The sequence below is a fragment of the Leopardus geoffroyi genome, chromosome B2, assembly GCF_018350155.1.
Source record: "Leopardus geoffroyi isolate Oge1 chromosome B2, O.geoffroyi_Oge1_pat1.0, whole genome shotgun sequence".
NCBI lineage: Eukaryota > Metazoa > Chordata > Mammalia > Carnivora > Felidae > Leopardus > Leopardus geoffroyi.
This window is the reverse complement of record NC_059332.1, coordinates 81323697-81344039: the sequence shown is the minus strand read 5'-3', so window position 1 is coordinate 81344039 and position 20343 is coordinate 81323697. Positions and strand designations below refer to the sequence as shown.

The 20343-nt window shown below is 36.0% G+C and overlaps 1 protein-coding gene across 9 annotated transcripts in view; it reads left to right on the top strand.

Moving 5' to 3' along the window:
- The window catches only part of MAP3K7 (mitogen-activated protein kinase kinase kinase 7), an 89214-nt gene extending 69635 nt beyond the window's left edge, over nucleotides 1–19579 (top strand). For 2 of the 9 annotated variants that reach the window (XR_006717409.1, XR_006717412.1), the window contains 5 exons: nucleotides 3253–3358; nucleotides 8334–8395; nucleotides 9130–9245; nucleotides 11587–12358; nucleotides 13171–14646. Coding sequence is in view for 2 of the 9 variants with exons in the window: in XM_045499047.1 (XP_045355003.1) it covers nucleotides 3253–3358; nucleotides 8334–8395; nucleotides 9130–9245; nucleotides 11587–11767 (465 nt within the window). In the remaining 7 variants the exon portion in view is untranslated. Of the gene's footprint in view, nucleotides 1–3252; nucleotides 3359–8333; nucleotides 8396–9129; nucleotides 9246–11586; nucleotides 14647–19358 lie in introns of those variants that run through there. The other 7 variants (XM_045499047.1, XM_045499046.1, XR_006717413.1 and 4 more) reach the window with 6 other exon arrangements.
- Nucleotides 19580–20343: the final 764 nt, after the last annotated feature.

Sequence of the window (20343 nt, the reverse complement as noted above, 5' to 3'; positions counted from 1 at the left end):
GTAGTATTTCTTATTCTGTTGTTTCTTAATCAGGTTTATTGCTTTCACAGAATGAGTCAAGAAGTGTTTCTTTTTTCTAGAATAATTTGTTTAAGATGGAAAGCGATATTTTCTTGATTGTTTGATAGAACTCAACTGTAAAATCCTCTGGGTTTGGGGTTTTCTTTAATGTGTAGAAATTTTGGTGATTTATATATTTTTTGGAATTTGTTACACTTGATTTTTTTTGTTTTATTTTTAATTTACTAACCACCAAATTTTTGTAGTATTCTCATTTTTATTTTGTTATCGGGGGTGGGGGGACTGATAACTTTGTTCTTTTTCTAACTTTGTAAGTTAAATGTCTATCTTGTAAATTGTCACTACTTCTAATTTTTTTCATCTAAATATTTAGAATTAAATATTTTTCTCCAAGTGCATCTTTAGTTGCATCCCACAGGTTATACTGTGTTCCATGGTAAAAGTCACTTACTTTCTCATTTCCACTTTGTTTTCTTTGACCAGTGAGTTATTTAGAAGTATTTTTAAATGTCTAAACAGGGGCGCCTGGGTGGCTCAGTCGGTTGAGCATCCAACTTCGGCTCAGGTCATGATCTCACAGTCTGTGAGTTGGAGCCCTGTGTCGGACTCTGTGCTGAGAGCTCGGAGCCTGGAGCCTGCGTCAGATTCTGTGTCTCCCTCTCCCTCTGCCCCTCCCCTGCACATGCTCTGTCTCTCTCTGTTTCAAAAATAAATAAAAACATTAAAAAAAATTTTTTTTAATGTCTAAACATGAGGTTAATTTTGAATCAGTACAAAAATACATGGTTTATATAATAATCTTTTTTAACTTTTTTGAGATTTGCTTTAATAGTTTAGTACATGATCAGTTTTCATAAATGTTCCATGGTGCTTAAAAAGAATGCATATTCTCCAATTTTTAGTCATATCTTTTTGTTTAGATCAAGCTTGCTTTTTTTGGAGTTCAGGTTTCACTAGTGTTATATATATATATTTTTTGGTCTGCTTTTTTTTTTTTATTAAATTATTTTTTTAACATTTATTTATATTTTTTGAGACAGAGAGAGATAGAGCATGAACGGGGGAGGGTCAGAGAGAGGGAGACGCAGAATCTGAAACAGGCTCCAGGCTCTGAGCTGTCAGCACAGAGCCCGATGCAGGGCTCGAACTCACAGACTGCGACATCATGACCTGAGCTGAAGTCGGCCGCCCAACCGACTGAGCCACCCAGGCACCCCTGGTCTGCTTTTATAAAGTATTTACAGAGGAGTATTAAAATATCTCATGATAATGGTGAATATGTCCCTTTCTCCTTGCAGTTTTATTGCTTTATCTATTTGGAAGCGATATATAGATACAGCATGTAGTATAATAGGTAGAGCACATAAGTTTTGAATTGTTGTTACATAGTGAATTGACTCATTTATCATTTTATCTCCTTCTCTAATCTTTTTTTTTTTTTTTTTTGCCCTAAAACGTATCCTCTCTCATATAATATAGCTGAATAACTTTATTTTGGGTAGGTTTGCCTGATTATCCTTTTTTATCCTTTAACTTCCTGTTTTCTCTATCTCTGTTAGATCTAATTCTTATAAACAATGTTTAATCTAGCCTGACACTCTGATTTTTTTAAATATCTTAACTGAAGAGTTTAATCCATTTATATTATCGATAAGTTTGCTCCTCCTTATTTTATGCTTTCTTTTTTCTCTTTTTTTCTCCTTTTTTGCCTTCCTTTGAATTGAGCAAATACATTTCTCATTCCATTATTTGTCTTTCTTATTTGGAGTCATGTGTATTATGTTTTGTAACTACCTGAGAAACTTTAACACTCATACTGAACCTAAAGTTAACATCTTTATTCTTATCCTCAACAATATAAGCATTTTTAAAGCATTCCTTATTTTGCTTATGCTTTTGTTCAGTTTTTAGTTCCATCTTATTTATTTTTTGCTTGGTAATTTTGTAAATTAGTCATGTTTCCATTGTTTGATATTTTCTGTGTATAGATTCATCCTTGTGTTTACCAACATTCCTGATTGTAACTAGGCCCTTCCATCAGAGAAAAACTTTTCTTACTCCTAAAGTTCATGCTTTAGATACTGTTATAAGAGTATATGGATGGTAGACTCCCTTTTTGCTTGTCTAAGAACGTTATTTTGACCTCATTCTTTACATTTTTGTTGGCTAACCTATTCTAAGTTGGCAGTTAATCTCTTTGCAGTTTAAAGATATTCCACTTTCTTCTGGCTTCTGGCTTCCTTTTTGCTGTTGAGAATCTGACTAGTATTCTTTTGTGGATAATCTTTCTCTGGCTGCCTCCTTCTATCTTCTATTTGTCTTTGTTTTCTAGAATTTGACGATGATATGACCCATGTTTAACTCAGTTATTGTAGCTTTTCTGTTATTTTTTCTGCTTGGGATTGGTTGTCATTGGGATTTGTTGTATCTTCTATCAATTATGGAAATATTTTATGAATTCACAGTATACATTTTCTCCCCTTCACCCAGAGCCACTACCAATGCAGACAAATTTATTTGCTATCTGCTTTTATAGGGTAGATGTTTTTCCTAGTTTACTTTTTCCCCAAGAGTGAAGACTTTCTTGGGTTTTAGCTTTAAGCAAGGCAGTTCTCTGGTCTCACTCCCATCCTACAAAGGCCCAAGACTTTATGCTTATTCCTCTGAGTACAGAAAGTAAGCAAAACAAAAGCTCTAGGTCATTGGTGTTCAACTGAAATTCCCGTCTAATAGCTTAAGCACTTACTAGACTCCTACTCCTGCTTTATTTCTGGTCTCAGAGCATTTCTCTTACTTTCTTGAAAGCTCAGCAGTTTTGTTTCTTGTTTGTTTGTTTGTTTAAGTTCATTTATTGAGAGAGAGCGAGAGCGTGCAAGCAGGGGTAGGGCAGAAAGAGAGAGAGAGAGAGAGAGAGAGAGAATATCGCAAGCAGGCTCTGTGCTGGCAGCACAGAGCCCGAACCAGAGCTCAAACTCATGAACTGTGAGATCATGACCTAAGCCAAAACCAAGAGTCAGACACTTAACCCACAGAGCCACCTGGGTGCTCTGAAAGCTCACCAAGTTTTAAGAGGTATCTTTTTAGAGGATATATTTTTTGCAAGAGTGTTTTAGGACCTCTGCTGATAGAAATGGAAGCCTATCTTTTGCTTTATAATAAAAATTTTCTCTTGTCTTTTTTTATTCCCACATAAACATCACATTTTGTTCCTTCTATTACTTCTTCCTACAGGTAAGCAGTAGGTCATCCAGTCCTAGTGTCAGAATGATCACTACCTCAGGACCAACCTCAGAAAAGCCAAGTCGAAGTCATCCATGGACTCCTGATGATTCCACAGGTGACCAGTGTATTTCCTCATTATAATTATGAAGCTGAATTTATCATATTTGTTTTCATTTCTTTGTGTTATGGCTCTGATCTTTATAAAGGCAGGCATTTTGGGGGGTGCCTGGGTGGCTCAGTCAGTTGAGCATCCGACTTCGGCTCAGGTCATGATCTCATGGTTTGTGGGTTCAAGCCCCACGTCAGACTCTGTGCTGACAGCTGAGAGCCTGGAGTCTGCTTTGGATTCTGTGTCTCCCTCTCTCTCTGCCCCTGCTCTTCTCACGCGCTGTCTCTCTCCCTCTCTCTTCAAAATAAATAAACATTAAAAAAAATTTTTTTAAATAAAGGCAGACATTTTACAATAGGTTAGATTTTTATACTAATAAAATCAAATATTTAGCAATAAACTTAAAGATGACTTTCTGAGTACTGAGATTGTCTTGCCCTCGTCATTTCCCCAGATACTTCATTTCCCCCCAGATACTAAACATGTATTTTGAACATGGTTTGATTTGGGGTTTTTACAGACAGGAAGATATTGTATTCTTGAACTTACATCTCTGATTTTCCTATTTTTGATCCATCCTACTATATGATAGTAGTAAAGTCATTATTTTTTAAAGAACTAAAATCAGAATGATAATCCTCTTCATCTCAGTCTTTTGTTTTAAAGACACAATATGCCAGTACCTCACTTCAGTGAAAAAAAAAATTTCTGACCATTGACCTTTTGAATCATTTTTAACTGGTAGGGAGACTTCATTTCAGATACATAAATTTCTAGTTAGAAATTTAAATTTCTAAATTTAAATAAATCTCTAAATTTTTTTTTTTTTTCAACCTTTATTTATTTTTGGGACAGAGAGAGACAGAGCATGAATGGGGGAGGGGCAGAGAGAGAGGGAGACACAGAATCGGAAACAGGCTCCAGGCTCTGAGCCATCAGCCCAGAGCCCGACACGGGGCTCGAACTCACGGACCGCGAGATCGTGACCTGGCTGAAGTCGGACGCTTAACCGACTGTGCCACCCAGGCGCCTCAAATCTCTAAATTTTTAACTAGACCTTAAAAAGCCTGTGAAGAGTCACTAAAATCCTTAACATGAATGACTAACTGGTTAAAATATTAGTATTAAAATCTAATGATGGAATGGGTTTATTATGGGCAAGCAGGAAATTATGTGCCATAGTGGAATTAACTTTTCCTTAGCATTAAGAGAATTCCTTAATAAATTACTCAGCAGTATAGTTCTATAAAAATTTATTATTTATATGTTATTATGTCAGAGAAGGAAAGATGATCTCTTAGACCTTAGAAAATCAGATCATTTGGGATCTTGTATAAGATCAACTATGTTATTAATAGTTGCAGTTAAATCCAAATTAAAAAGTCAGCTTTCTGTCTTTACAAAAAAAAAAACACTACTTACAAGTATTTATAGATATTTGGCATGGCTTAGTCAGGTTCATAATTTAATATAAAAAATTAACTGAGTAGCTTTTCTCTGTTTCGTGTAAGATACAACTATGTTTAGCCAAGGGTGTACTCTCTAGTTTTAGCAAGTTTAAATTTAGTGGTGGCAAAAACTCCTCTAAGTCTCACCCCTAGCATTGCCCAACCTAGGACTGTCCAGAACATTAACCAGTACTCAGCAGCACATGTGCAGAATTCATCATTGTGTGCTTCTCCTCAGAGGTGCATAGGGAAATGCTCTTGACAGACTTGATCATTAACATTCAGGTACTGTTAGCTCTTTTTGGGTCTTCAGCCCTCTGGTGAGGGAGGTACTCAACTCGGCCTCCTGACTTCAGCCTAGACTGATCTAGACATACCAGTCACCATGTGGCAGATGTGAACTCATGAAAGTAAAATAAAAATCCTCTTACGTCCCTCTCACTTAACTGCTGTGTTTTTTCTACTTCCCGTGTTCTTCCAACCTTCCAACCCCAGTCTCATTTTTTTCTTTTTGGGACCTAAGATACCACAAAATGCCAATAGTTAGAAATTGTACTTGGGTCCAGAATTCAACTGAAATTTGTCTTTGGCATTTTTAAATAATTTTTAATATAATTTAAAAGTTGAGAGTGGTTTAAGCCTTATATTTAATGAAGTTCAGCTTTGCACTGTTTCTAAGAAAAGTATCGATGATCAAGCTAATACAGTAAATTACAGGGAAGAGATACTGGCAAATCCTTTTTCTTTGAAGGCCCCTGATTTAGGAAAAAATTACAAGTGCATACATACATAGTTAAAAAAAATTAATCAGATGTTTTTACTTCAAAAGAGAAGGGATTTCTATGCATTTTCAGAGAAAAGTAAAAAGCATACATCGGTTTAATGATCACAGCACATAATGAGGGCCTTTGGGTTTCTATTTATAATAGTAGGGATAAAGAAAGACACATACCCAAGAGCAGTTAGTGAGAGAGATGGCTAGACACAGTAGAGGGAGCCACGGGGGGGGGAAACACTCAATGTTTGCAAGGACAGAAGTATAAGACATGGAGCCCATTCCTTGTAATATTATTAGAGTCAGAATACTGGCCCATTAAAAATAAAAATAAACTTAGCGTGCTTTATTTAATAAATTCAATAAACTACTATATTTGCAGTGTAAGCTGAGTACTTTAATAGTTAATAACAGTCCTTGGCTTTTTTTTCCATTCCCTGAATACTGTGAAACACTGATATACTTAATTCTAAAATACATGTCAGATACAGGGTATTTATTTAATAAGATACATCAAGTATGAAAGATTTAAAAAAATTTTTTAATGTTTATTTTTGACAGAGAGAGAGAGACAGAGACAGAGCATGAGCGGGGGAGGGGCCGAGAGAGAGGGAGACACAGAATCTGAAGCAGGGTCCAGGCTCTGAGCTGTCAGCACAGAGCCCGACACGGGGCTCGAACCCACAGACCGCGAGATCATGACCTGAGCCAAAGTCAGATGCTCAACCGACTGAGCCACCCAGGCGCCCTCAAATATCAAAGATTTAAGAAAGAGTAATAGGAATAGAAGTGCTTTTAAAAGAGTTCAAGACACTTAATTTTTCCTATAAAGTCGGGGGGAAATAATTTAAAAAAAAATTTTTTTTTTAATGTTTATTCATTTTTGAGAGACAGACAGAGCACTAGTAGTGGAGGTGCAGAGAAAGAGGGAGACACAGAATCCAGAGCAGGCTCCAGGCTCTGAGCTGTCAGCACAGAGCCCGACGCGGGGCTCAAACCCACAATCCATGAGATCAAGACCTGAGCTGAAGTCAGGTGCTTAACTGACTAAGCCACCCAGGTGCCCCAGGGGGAGTGAATGAAGGAATGAATGAATGAATGAATTTAGAAAGAAAGAGAGAGAGAGAAAGAAAGTGTGAGCAGGGGAGGGTCAAAGAAAGTGAAAGAGAGAATCCAAAGCAGACTCTGCACTATCAGCATGGAGCCCAGTGTGGGGCTCGAACTCACGAACTGCAAAATCATGACTTGAGCCAAAACCAAGAGTCTGACACTTAACCGACTGAGCCACCCAGGTGCCCCAATCAGTTGTAATTTTGTGGAAAATAGTGTTCCATGGGAGCATAGTTTGAAAGTCTTGTTGTGGGTGGGGAAAGAATTGGTGAGGGAAATAACAAATTAAGTGTATTTCTTGTTTAACCATTTCAGGAAACATTTATGATAGTGTATATGATTTTAAGGTAGGTAGGACTCTACTAGGCAATATGCTGTTATTTTTCTTTATTGCACTCCGGTATTTAATAAGCATTACTTTTTCAATCGGAAAAACAAACTTTAGAATTTAAATTGCCTGTCCTTTCTAATGCTCCCATTTTATATCAATAACAACAACGACTACAGTAATAGTAACCATCACCACCATGTGTTGACTGCATACCATATGCCAGCATTGCATGGTATTTCTTACATGCATTATCTTATTTCATCTGATTTAGCTTGGCTTTTAGAGTTACTTGCAAGCACATTCTCAATGGCTTTAAAAAAGGAAACTAGAATATTCATCAGTCAACAATAAATTATTGAGGTTAGTGAACCATCAAACTGTCCTAGTTTTTTATTGCATTGCATACAGTGCCTTACTGTCAGCCTGACCTTGTCTTTATCTATACCACTCTTTCAAGGAGTCACTTGTCAGGAAAAGGGCTGAACAGTTCACTTGTGTAGCTCATTTACTCTTTCCTAACTGTGGGAAGGCAGCTACTTCTGAAATAAAAAGTCCGTATTACTTCACAGTTATCCTGCCTGCTTCTGGAGGCATAAATGTTAATCCCATGTGACTCACGCAAGTTATGACAGTTTACCTCTTACGAAATACAAACAAAAGCCATCCAAACAATTTGGTAAAATCGACTAGTTGTTTGATTTAATCCATTTAACTGTTTCACACAGGACACTGAACTGCAGTTTCCATATACCTAACTGTTCATTATACCTGTGTTTAATATACTCCCATCAAAAACATCTTTCATTTTCTGCAGTGATTCTCATTAGGGGAGGTGGGTTGAGGGTTCACACTAGAATATATATAAATTGAAGGTAATCCTTATTTTCCCCTCTTTCTTCGTTAAAGAGCACGAATGTTCAAGGGGTTGACACAGCCTTATAGCAAACTTAGCATGGTCAAGGAAAGAAAGAGATACGAGCTTTGATTAGGTGGGGTCAGTGAAGACCAAATTTTAAAAAGGTCCCATACCACTGTTTTTGTTTTTAATTGAACAAGCATTTGTAAGCTTTAATATTATGTAATTTATAGCCAACTTAAATTGTATGAGAGTATGATTGCATTCTGATTATCTGGTAATTGGATGTTCTGTGTTTACCTTTAAATTCAGAAATAGATTCTTCATTACCAGTAGCAATAACTTTTATTTTATGTGTTGCTTACTTTAGGAACAAAATGCCAATATCTCATGAAGCTTTCTTGCTTTTTGTTTATAATTATTTATGATAGAAAATAAATAAACACATACTTGATTTCCAGATACCAATGGATCGGATAACTCCATCCCAATGGCTTATCTTACACTGGATCACCAACTACAGGTAAAGGAGTAGTTTCTCAGTGACCGTTTTTACTTTTTCCTTATAGAAAAGGTTTAGAGAATCTATCTAGAAAGCTATCTAAGCTAGAGAATCTTTCTAGAATCTACCTAGAAAGTGTTCATATCTTGTCATCGTATATTCATTTATTTATGCTTTTAGTTGGCTTCCCCAAACTTTCTAAATTCAAGTTAAAATAATTCATTCAGTTAAGTTAATCAAGTTTAAAATTGGCAAAATCATGTTCTTAACAGTTGTCTTAAAATACTCCCATATCTTTAAGGATGCCAAGAATAGCATTTTTGCTCTTTCAGTGCACTACAATATAAACTTTACTTAAGCTCATTTCTCCTTAGTAGATTTTGTAATACACTGTCACGTTCATTGTGACTGAAAATATAAGTAATATACTTCAGTGTCTCCTCATGAGTATGAGAGCCATAAACCCTCTTGGTATAATACGGTTTGGCAACCTGAAATGTAAAACCAGAGGCCAGTGATCACTTTAGTCATGATCCGCTATAACAATGAAAGTGTTAAAACCACAGGTGTGAATTTAAGCTGTGAATTAACTCTGAGAAAAGGACACTGAAATTTTCTAGGCCATGGGTTAACACTTATTTTTAAAAGATCATTGCTTTAGTGCTATAAAAATATATCACAGTCACCATATTAACTCTCAGCTTGATATTGAGATTTGATTTAATTATGTTTTAACTTTCTTTATTTATTTTCAGCCTCTAGCACCGTGCCCAAACTCCAAAGAATCTATGGCAGTGTTTGAGCAGCATTGTAAAATGGCACAAGAATATATGAAAGTTCAAACAGAAATTGCATTGTTATTACAGAGAAAGTAAGTTGACTGTTATGAATAAAAATAAAACACATTAGTATTTTGGGTCTAAAATATGTTAAGGTGAAATATTGTTTAAAGACATGAAAACTGTGTTAATTTTTAGAATTAATCATTAAGCATGCACTTGACTTCCTTGAATAGCTTGGGGTTGGGGTTGTGAACTCCCACTGATTCAAAAATCTGCATGTAACTTCCGACTCTGCAAAAACATAACTGCTAATGGCCTATTGTTGACCAGAATCCTTACCAATAACATAAGCAGTCAATTAACATATATTTTATATGCTATGAGTATTATGTACTGTATTCTTACAATAAAGTAAGCTAGAGAAAAGAAAATTTTAAGGAAATCAAAAGGAAGGGGAAATACATTTGCAGTACTATACAAAAATCCACGTATAAGTGGACACATATAGTTCAGACCCATGTTGTTCAACTATATTTGTAACTTGGAGGTTCTACATATGTTCTACCTTTCAGTTTGTAGCACCGTTTGGCTATTTTTCTTGCAAAACTAAACCTTTTTGACTACATACATTAAAACTAAGGAGAATAAACTGGTGCTACATAAACATGTTTTATGTTCTAAGAATTTTAAAATTAAAAGCTGTTTAGATTTATAATTATAAAGATTTATTGTTTCCTTGGACATAAGTGAAATAATTTGATTTACTAATGTTCACTTGTGCTTTATCTTAGAAACATTTTGTAGATCTGTTCTCTCCAGTTATCTGTTTAGGAGAATAGAATTACTTTATTTTATACCTGTGAGTGTTTTTCTTGGGAGTTTTATACTCATAGGTGTCTTTCTAAGAGTTATGGAGGCTGCCTTCCTCGCTTTTTTAAGAACTACAATTCCCATACTCCTTTATTTGAAATTCTTAAAGAAACCCAAAACTTCAGTTTTCTTAAACATGAACCTCATGAAATTTTGTACCTCTGAAGCTGAGTTACTGTGGTAACTAAAATGAAGTGCTATAGGAAAAACTCATGGCAACTATATGTATATACGGTAATAGGATTCCGTCTATTAATTTTAATCTAAATAAGTGAAAATTTCTTGCTTCCTGGAATAATTTCTTTTTGTACTTCCAAAAAAACAAACAAAAAGTAGCTCCATCGCAATTTATTGTTATAACAATGTAAATGATTTCAATTCACTACTTTAAAAGCTATATAGGAAATAAATATTAGAGTCTGCAAATTATGGAGCTAACTATAGAACTGTTAGTACTTTATTTAAAAAAAAAAAACTTTATTTCACATGTTTAACCTATACTTTTTTCATACTTTATTCATTTGAAAGAGGAGTTCTGAGCTGGAAAAAATAAATGGTGGATTGAGGGAATGTGAACACTATGATGGTTTTAATCAGTTTTAAATACTTTATTTTTCTTTAATGTTTATTCGTTTTTGAGAGAGAGAGCAGAAGCAGGGGAGGGGCAGAGAGAGAGAGGGAGAGACAGAATCCAAAGCAGGCTCCAGGCTCTGAGCTGGACAAGAGTTTGACATGGGTCTCAAACCCACGGACCATGAGATCATGACCTGAGCTGAAGTCGGAAGCTTAACCAGTTGAGCCATCCAGGCACCCCTTGAATACTTTAAAAATGAGAAGTATTACAAGAAAACCATTTGGAGGCTTTTCGTTAGTTATTCAGTTATATCCAGTAACTTCGCTTTAGGAGCTAATATTGAACATCTCCCAAATAAAAGGGGGCTTAAAAAAGTTTATCAGACTATGAAAGTCTCTAAGGGTCTTTCCTGAAAATGTTCTTAAAAGTGAATAACTCATTTGAAAGTGGTACTTTGTATTGTTCTCACTGTTTTAAAATAAGAAACAGATTTAAGTTGATAGCATCTATTTTAATTAGCTTGCAAATGTTGTATTAGCCCCCACTTGGCACTGTGGTTAAATAAAACTGTGACTTCAAAACATGAATAAAAGTTCATGAGTGTAAAAGTGGAATGTGAATGGTAAAAGCATCATGTTATTTTCTTGTGGTCAGAGCCCTTCCCCAGCCTTTTTCTTCCTACACAAAAAGGATACCAGATAAAATTTTCTAAAATTTTAATTATACCATTTTATCTGTATTCACTAATTGTCTAAGTAGAGTTACTTATTAAAATAAAAGGATTATGGTGTTTGTATGGGTAAACCAGAAGAGTGGATGCTAGTCTCCATTCTAGCCCGCAGTTACATTTGCATGGTGTCCCTGAGATGCATAATGACAGAGCCAGAATAAAAGTTCTGATTAGTTGAGCTCATTGGTTATTAGTGTATAAATTTTTTCTATCGTGTATCTTGTACTATATTTTATTATGTGGTATTTGTTTTTAGGCAAGAACTAGTTGCAGAACTGGACCAGGATGAAAAGGACCAGCAAAATACATCTCGTCTGGTACAGGAACATAAAAAGCTTTTAGATGAAAACAAAAGCCTTTCTACTTACTACCAGCAATGTAAAAAACAACTAGAGGTCATCAGAAGCCAGCAGCAAAAACGACAAGGCACTTCATGATTCTCTGGGACCTTCAAATTTTAAAATATGCAAAGAAAGACTTTTTTTTTTAAGGAAAGAAAAGCCCTTCTAATGACAATTCATGAGTGTTAGCTTTTGGGCGTGTTCTGAATGCCAACTGCCTATATTTGCTGCATTTTGTTTCATCGTTTATTTTCTTTTTCTCATGGTGGACATGCAGTTCAACTGTCTCCTTGCATAACATGGGGGCATCTGTGACTTGAATAAGCAGCAGTTCTCAACTTCAAAACAGATGCAGTGAACCATGGCTATATATGCATGCTCATTGTGTGAAGGCTAGCCTAACAAAACGGGGTATCAAACTAGCTGCTATGTGCAAACATCGCCTTTTTTCGAGGTGGAACCTCAAGAATGATTTTGTTCTTGTATCTCATCTCAAAAAACAAATAATTTTTTTTTTTCCAAAAGATGGTATATACCAAGTTAAAGACAGGGTATTATAAAATCTAGAATAATCAGTGGTACATTATAGAAATGCAGAACCTTTAGAGATAGTTCCAAAGTGAGGGCTCTGATGCCAGCATCCTTCAATCAGTACTGAACTTAGTTCCATCCATAAAATATTTAAAGGTAAGTGGCGGCTGCTGTATTTAATAAAAGCATATTTCATTGGACTGAAATTATGATACATTGAACAAAATGGAACCCTTTTTTTTAAGATATAAAGATTTTTAATTCTGTGATTGTGTGTATGTGTGTTGAGACTGTAAAGACTTTATGACTCTAATATTAGTATCTCCTAAATGAAATTAAAAGGTAAATGAACACGATCCAGCTTAAATGATCATTCCTTCCTGCAATGATTATTGGATTGTTGTAGTGTATATTTGAAAAACTGAAGAGAAATGATGGAAAATGGAAATAATTGCTCCAACTAAAAGGCTTGGGCTTAGATTTCTTTTATGATACCAAAAGAGTAAAAAATAAAAACAAACCTGGCAAATCAGGAGAAGTTTAGTAAGGAAGTTAAAGAAGGAAATATAAATTCATCAAGTATACTCTTTATCAACATTGGAATAATTAATTTTCCTTACAAGCCCATCCTAGAATGCCTGCTGCCTTTCAACACTTTTAAGGGAATTTCAACACTTATAAAGAGAAAATTTATATTGTTAACAATAACTTTGCTACCGTAAACTTTGAAAATAAAAGTAATAAAAAAACTTCATTGAAATAATAGACTATATAAGCTCTATTTTTTCAGTTGGTATTAAAATAAATCACATTTTGATACCAGTACAAGGTGTCTTTTAAATAAGGATGTCATCAACCTCATTTTTATAGCATTAATGTTTTATGAAGAGAAAATTAAAAATGAAAGCATAATTTCTGTGATTATTAGAATTATATCATGATTGTATTGTAGTTCTGCTCTGTTTCAGATAAGCAAGTTGATCTAAGAAGTTATCAAAACTATTCTTAAAAAATGCTAAAGCAGGTAACTTTTTCTTCTGTTACTTTTTTCCTCCTTCCACTGAGTTTTATAATGTATTCCTGTGTATACAAGCAATAAAGGTAAAGGACAGTTTGTACTAAACTGTGTCATTTTTAGCTTCCTCAAAATCTATTATTAGAAAGTTTCCAGTAAATGTCTACCATTGCTTGATTTAAATGAAAGAAAGGTTATCATTCCCAAATAATTTGATTACCTAGCTGAAAGTGATACTGGTCTCAACACATTAATAGTAAAATAAAATTAGCACAGAAAATACCTGTAGACTAAGGAAAAGTATAACTCCTAGCATTGCTGCTTGTTACATACATGTGTCACTTCACCAAGAGGGACCTAGTCAGTGTTTAGAGACTTTTCTGATTATCTCAGAGCACAAGACATTCAAGTATGGATGCTAATGCTTGACTTCAGATTTTATTTTAGTCATTAATGTGTTTTTACTATATATCATATATACTTAAAGGGAAAATTTATTATTGTTACATGTAATCATTTCATAAAAGTCTCAAGTAGGAAAACGAAAGAAAATAGTAGTGTTATGTCATGGTACCAAGTACAAAAACAGGCTCTTGAACACTTGCTTGTTTGTTTACAATAAGTTCCTGGGGGTTCTCAAACAGTAATTGTCCTAGACACTGAGTGCAGCTCAGCCTACATGGTTTGTAAGTAGTTGTGTTGCAAAGCTAATACTTTTTAAGTCCTGATTATCCCTGACGGGATAAAAGTGCAGCAGGGATAATTAAAATCCACAGCTAGTTTTATCAGCATCCTCACCCATTAAACCTCCAAACAGAGACTAATAAGGAGCCAAAATTTTTATTGATTCTGTTTTTACCTTTCACTCTAACCCTCATGTTTGGGTGGAAATAGCAAAAAGACAAGCAAGTGGCTCAAAGGCCCCCGTCTAAGAAATTCAGAATCTCGAACAATACCTAATTATATTTTATTCTCCAGGGAAAGAAAACAAAATCTAGAGAGAAATACTCAGCAGTAAAAGTAACTTTTCTGAGTCAAATGAAAATCAGTTAAGACTTGACTTTATAGCAACACCACATAGTAAAGAGATTTGTTTAAAAGTTGTTTACAAATGTTTGACTCTTTTTGCTAAAGCATTTTGGAGTATTTATTGTCTTTTTTTTTTCTCCAAGCTTCTTTTATGTTCCTAGTTTCCGCTCCTGCCTGTAGCCAGAGATCATAGGTTTTGCCTGTGAAACTTTTTTCTTTCTGTTAAGTGTATGGTTTTCAGCAGTCAACTCCTCTTCAAATGGTAGGAAGTCCCACTTGTATCATTCAAAACATTTTATGTAAAACCATGTAATGCAGAAATCCTTGTGCATACTGTATAATTGAAGGAAGCTTTCTAGATTATTTTTGTTTGTAATAAAATTCAGATTGTTATTCTAAACTTGTTTACAAAAATGGTTAATGATTTATATCAGCAAATAAGCTGTGAGGTGTTCTGCTCTGCAATATGTTTACCTCACACAAAGTCAAATAAAAACTGAGTAGTGAGTATTCTTACAGTACTCAACACTGTTGTAACATAATCATGATTTTTGAGAAGCTAGATGATTGGCCATTTAACATAATCTATCTAACCATTCAAAGTTTTTGTTAAATGGGTGCTCTTCACAATTTCATTAAATCATGATTTATATGAGGTACAAATGGCATATACCTCACTGAGTGATTCTTCTCATTAGGAAACTGGTTTCCTGTAGTATATCTAAGTTACATTAAGCATTTCATTCTATTATCTACCTACTAACCCCCCAACCAGCACCTGTGTGCACATATACACATTCTTATAAACTTGATCTTCATTTTAGTAAATCAGCTCATTGATTCACTTATTTCTTTAACAGATATTTATTGAGCATGTATTATAAGTGAAGCCCATATGGCTAATGCCAAGTTACATGTTCTCTTTAGTCACATGGTAGTTCGATTGTACTCCCATTTCACAGATGGAAAAGGGGCTCCTAAATGTTAAGACTTGTGCCTGAGTCTACTTTTCCCCCGTCAGCTGTTTTAGGCAGAATCTCATGCAAGGGGACTCTGTAGCCACTATAAGCCCATGATGTGAAGAAGAGCATGGGAAAATTTGTAAACTGAGTAGCAAATGGTCAGTGGGGGAAGGGGGGGATTTGAGGTAACTTGCAGGCACAGAGGCTTTGTGACCACTCTATAGATCACAACAAAACCAACACTTTATTTTTTTTTAAGTTTATTGATTTATTTTGAGAGACGGAACACAAGCAGGGGAGAGGCAGAGAGAGAGAGGGAAGGAGAATCCCAAGCAGGCTCTATACTGTCAGTGCAGAGCCCAACACAGGGCTCCATCCCACAAACCATGAGATCATAACCTGAGCCGAAACCAACAGTCAGACGCTTAACAGACTGAGCCACCCAGGTCCTCTAGCCAACACTTTTTTTTTTTTTTGGGACAGAGAGAGACAGAGCATGAACAGGGGAGGGGCAGAGAGAGAGGGAGACACAGAATCGGAAACAGGCTCCAGGCTCTGAGCCATCAGCCCAGAGCCCGACGCGGGGCTCGAACTCACGGACCGCGAGATCGTGACCTGGCTGAAGTCGGACGCTCAACCGACTGCGCCACCCAGGCGCCCCTAGCCAACACTTTTAAACCCAAGTCTGTGCTCTATACTACTTCGCCGTAATTTAAAACTTGCAGAGTGCTTCAGTTTCCACATTATTTATTCAATGTGGTGGGGTGTCGTCACTCTTTCACTCCCCTCAGCTGAAAGACCTGCTAAAAATGGAAATACAAATAATTATATTGTGAGGCTTGGTCTAGAAAGATTTGTTCTCTGCTCTTAGGAAAGGTTTAATTCAGGCGTTTCCATTTTTGGTTTGTTTTGTGTTTTTGTTTTTACCTCTTTGTTCTTTGTCTTTTAATTGGGATGTAATATTTACACACTAAACTGCATCCACTTAGTGAGTGCAGTTTACTGAGTTTTGACATGTGTATACACTTGGGAGTCCATCCAACAAGCAAGATACTGAACATTTCCTTCCCGCCTCCCCAGGGTCTCCCATCCCCTTTGTAGTCCTTGCCTCCCTCCACTCTAGGCCCTAAGCCCCAGACCCTGATGTGCTTTCTAACAGTATAAATTTGTTTGCATTTTCTAGTTACATTAATGAAATCATTCAATATGTATTCTTTTTAAGCTTTTTTTCCTCCTCTTGAACAGTTGTTTTAATTCCTTTGACAGGAAATTTTAATTAAATCACTTTTAATGATACTTGAAAACCTTTCAGTATCAGTCTTCAAGAGAAAACATAGGTTTTAAGAGGCTATAGATGTGTCCATTGTGGCCAGCTTGATTGTGCATTGTTGTCAGGTTCTGAAACATTTAAGATTGCTTTATTTTTGTTTTTAGGGAACCTTAACACTTTGCTTACAAAATCCCTTGCATTGTTTGGTAAAGTAAGCCCGTTTATCTCTGTATTTGGGTGTTAGAAATGCAACATGGACATGGACAGTAGCACATTAGTAAGTTCATGGTGGTTTTCAGGAAATAGTCGTTGGGCAGTGTCACTTTTAAAAAAATCCTGCTTTTCATTTTTATTTAGATTGCAGCTGCTTTTTTGCTTGTTCAAAAACCTGGGAGACAGTATTCTAACTGAACAAAACAGTCTTTGGTAAAAAGTATTTGATAGGGATCTCTCATACTGATGCTCTCTGTGGTCCTGTGTACTATTGCGGTGCCCATGGGAATAACTAAGATGACATTGGTAGATCATGTACTGCTTACTGCCGGGACCTGTGTTCCTTTTCCATCAGTAATGAGTAACTGCTCTCAGAGCTTCTCATCCCTGCCATGAGGTCCCACAAAAACTGAGTTTGTTGAAATGACCTGCCCTTGATGTCAGTTTTTTCAGTGAAATCATTTCCAAGTAATGAAATGCATTTTTTATCCTGTAATTTAATGGTCAGTGATATCTTATAGATGCCACATAGCATCACGATAATTGCTTTGAGTACACCAGAAATCTTCTGAAAAGCAAAAGTCATCTGTAAAATGCAGTTGCTTCTCGGACTTATTATCTGTTTCTCTTCGTGGAATCTCTTCTTTAGTTATTAAAGGAATGACTACATTAATCATTGATAACTTTACCAAATTCAAATTAGAGAATGGAGAAACCTAAAAACGGGTGTAATTTTTTGTGGTTGAAGAAAAAATGCTGATATTCCCTCATACACCTTTTTGACTTTTAATCCATTTCCTGCAAAGATACTTACCTAAATATCCATATGTCATGAGCATATTACTTACAAAAATCAGTACCACTTGTTTCTTTTGCATATACCATGAGAACCCTTTAACAGATATCATTTAAGGATTGGAAACATGTCTTTATTCTGTAAGCCACATATGCAATTTATAATTTATATGCTCACAAACAATCTATTTCCGTACAGTAGGGCTAATATATACTAGTACATTGTTGGACAATAGTCTTAACTTCAAAATTCATACTAAAACTCATGTCTGACCACATTAATTCTGTCCTCCCATTCATGATTCCACATTTTATGTATAGGAGACTTGAGGAAGTGGTACCAAGTTCCTAGACCTAAGCCGAATATTTCTTCCCTTTTCACTTTTTTTTTTTTTTCAGCAATATCAGAAAATTCCCCAGTCTTGGTGCTGCTGCATGTAGCCTGTGATTCATAATAACATAAATTTGGATGCTGCCGAAAATAATGGCTTCTATGATAGTTTTGCTCATCTGCATCCTGGCCAAAGAGGAGAGGGAAAGGGCAAGAGCAGCAAAGGTTCAAGTCACTTATGGTCACATCCATTTGCCAGAATTTAATCACACACCTTAACCCTACCCTCTTTGAGGCCTGAAATGTCTGAATGGGCAGCTGTGTGCCTAACTGGAAGCGGGGAATTCAGTTACAAACGAAGGATCAAAAAGATTTAGAGGACAATGAATAGCCTTCTTCACACTCTTGGAAAGGAAAATAGACCACTGCCTCCCCCATTTTCTCTGCCCCTGTTCTCCACAATAAAAATGGAAATAGGAAAAGCTGGCCCCTCACAAGAATGGACATTAATGTCAAAACCCAATCAATATGGTGTATAATACTTAAAGATTTCCCTATATTTACAGTTGATGCAGCTTAGAAAAATAAAATTTCAGAGGCGCCTGGGGGGCTTAGTCGGTTAAGCACCAACTTCAGCTCAGGTCATGATCTCGCAGTTTGTGTGTTCAACCCCTGTGTCAGGCTCTGTGCTGACAGCTTGGATCCTGGACCCTGTTTTATATTCTCTCTCTCTCTCTCTCTCTCTCTCTCTCTCTCTCTCTCTCTCTCTCCCCCTCCCCCCTCCCCTGCTCGCTCTCTCTCTCAAAAATAAAAATTAAAAAAATAATATGTTTAAAGAAAAATAAAACTTCAAAATGTGAAGTTAGAGCACTTTAGTTAGAACACTGGTTGGAAATCAGACTTGAAGTAATTTAGATATTCAGTAATGACAATCCACCTTAGAAAAGAAACTTTATATCTCGAATGAAAGAAGTAATAGAAACTTTGGTAGAACAAATTATGAGAAAACAAAATTAGCCATATTATGAGGAAAAAAATTTTAAACTTGGAGGTATCATAAAGAAAGTAACTAACACTTACTAAGTGTATACTATGTTTTAGACATTTTGTAAATGTTACTCTTGCTTTAGAAATAAAGTGATGAACAGAGATGTTTAAAACTTGCCCAGCTAGTAAATGATGGGCTGCAGTTCAAACCCAGGTCTTCTTAGCTTCAAGGCTCACAAAAATCTCATTTTAATAGTTTAGAACTTGGAATACATTTTCTTATAGACCTAATAAAGGGGAGGAAAACTAGGTTCCTAAGCATATTTATAAAAGTCTGGTCTTTAATGGAAATGAAATCATAATGCCGTTGAATGGAACAATTCCAACAAAGACTATGAGAGAAAATACTAAAGTGACATGGTGGTTGTCTTCAGGTATTGACATTGTGGTAATTTTTTTCCTTTTAAGAGTTCTTTACCTTTTTATTGTTTTCTGCATAGTAAAAATTAAAACCAGGAGGACAAAGCCTTACACAAACCATGTTTCTTTGGCAGGAACTCAGGGCCCTTTGCCATGGGCACAACCATTGGAGCCCTTGCATGAATCCTACAGGGGCAGGAACTTCCCTTCCCACTACTGGCCCCAACCTGGATCCCTGCAGGTAGGGGTGGACCCAAAGGGAGTGATTCCAAAGGTTGTCCCATGGATTTGGTGAAGATGCAGCATAGTCTCAACAAGAGGAGTAAAAAAATAAATAAATCAGAACTTTAATGGCTTTAAGTTTATTGTTGTTATTATTATTATTATTATTATTATTATTATTATTTTATCAATGCACATTCTAGGGGCCCCAACCTTCGAAATTCTGCTTCACAATGACAGGTTATCATTCAGGGATATAAACTTTTATCCAGTTCCTGAAGTGATTCTGTTACACCGACAGATTTGAGAATTACCTATACCATAGAGTGGATAGAAGGGGTATTGCCATCGTCAGCTTTCTAGATTCTAACCCATCTAGTGTTGTGAAAGCTGAGAGGCGGAGTGTGACATTGTGATTTATAATAAATTCTATATTTGGTCTTCTTCCCTGTTCCTGGTACACAGCACCTAAAACTTTTGAAATTCCTTAAGTGGTGAGAACCATAAAGATGTCTTGTTATGGTAATGAGGCAATTTTGGGGAAAGCCCCTGGGTGAGAATGGGAGCTAGTTGCCCCAGAAGCCAACTACCCAGTTAGAAGGTGAGAAAACTTAGCCCCACCCAACCCCCACCTTCAGGGAGGGGAAAAAGGGCTGGAGGTATGGAATTCAGTCACCAAAGGCCAATGATTTAATTGGTCATGCCTGTGTAATGGAGCCCCCCATAAAAACTCCAAAAGAACAGGGTTCATAGAGTTCCTGAGTTGGTAAACATATGAAGATGGGGTGGGAGTGGGGAGAGTGATGCACACAGAAGGCGTGGAAACTCTACACCATTTCCAAATACCTCTCCCTGTGCATCTCTTCTATGTGGCTGTTCTTGGATTATGTCTTTTAT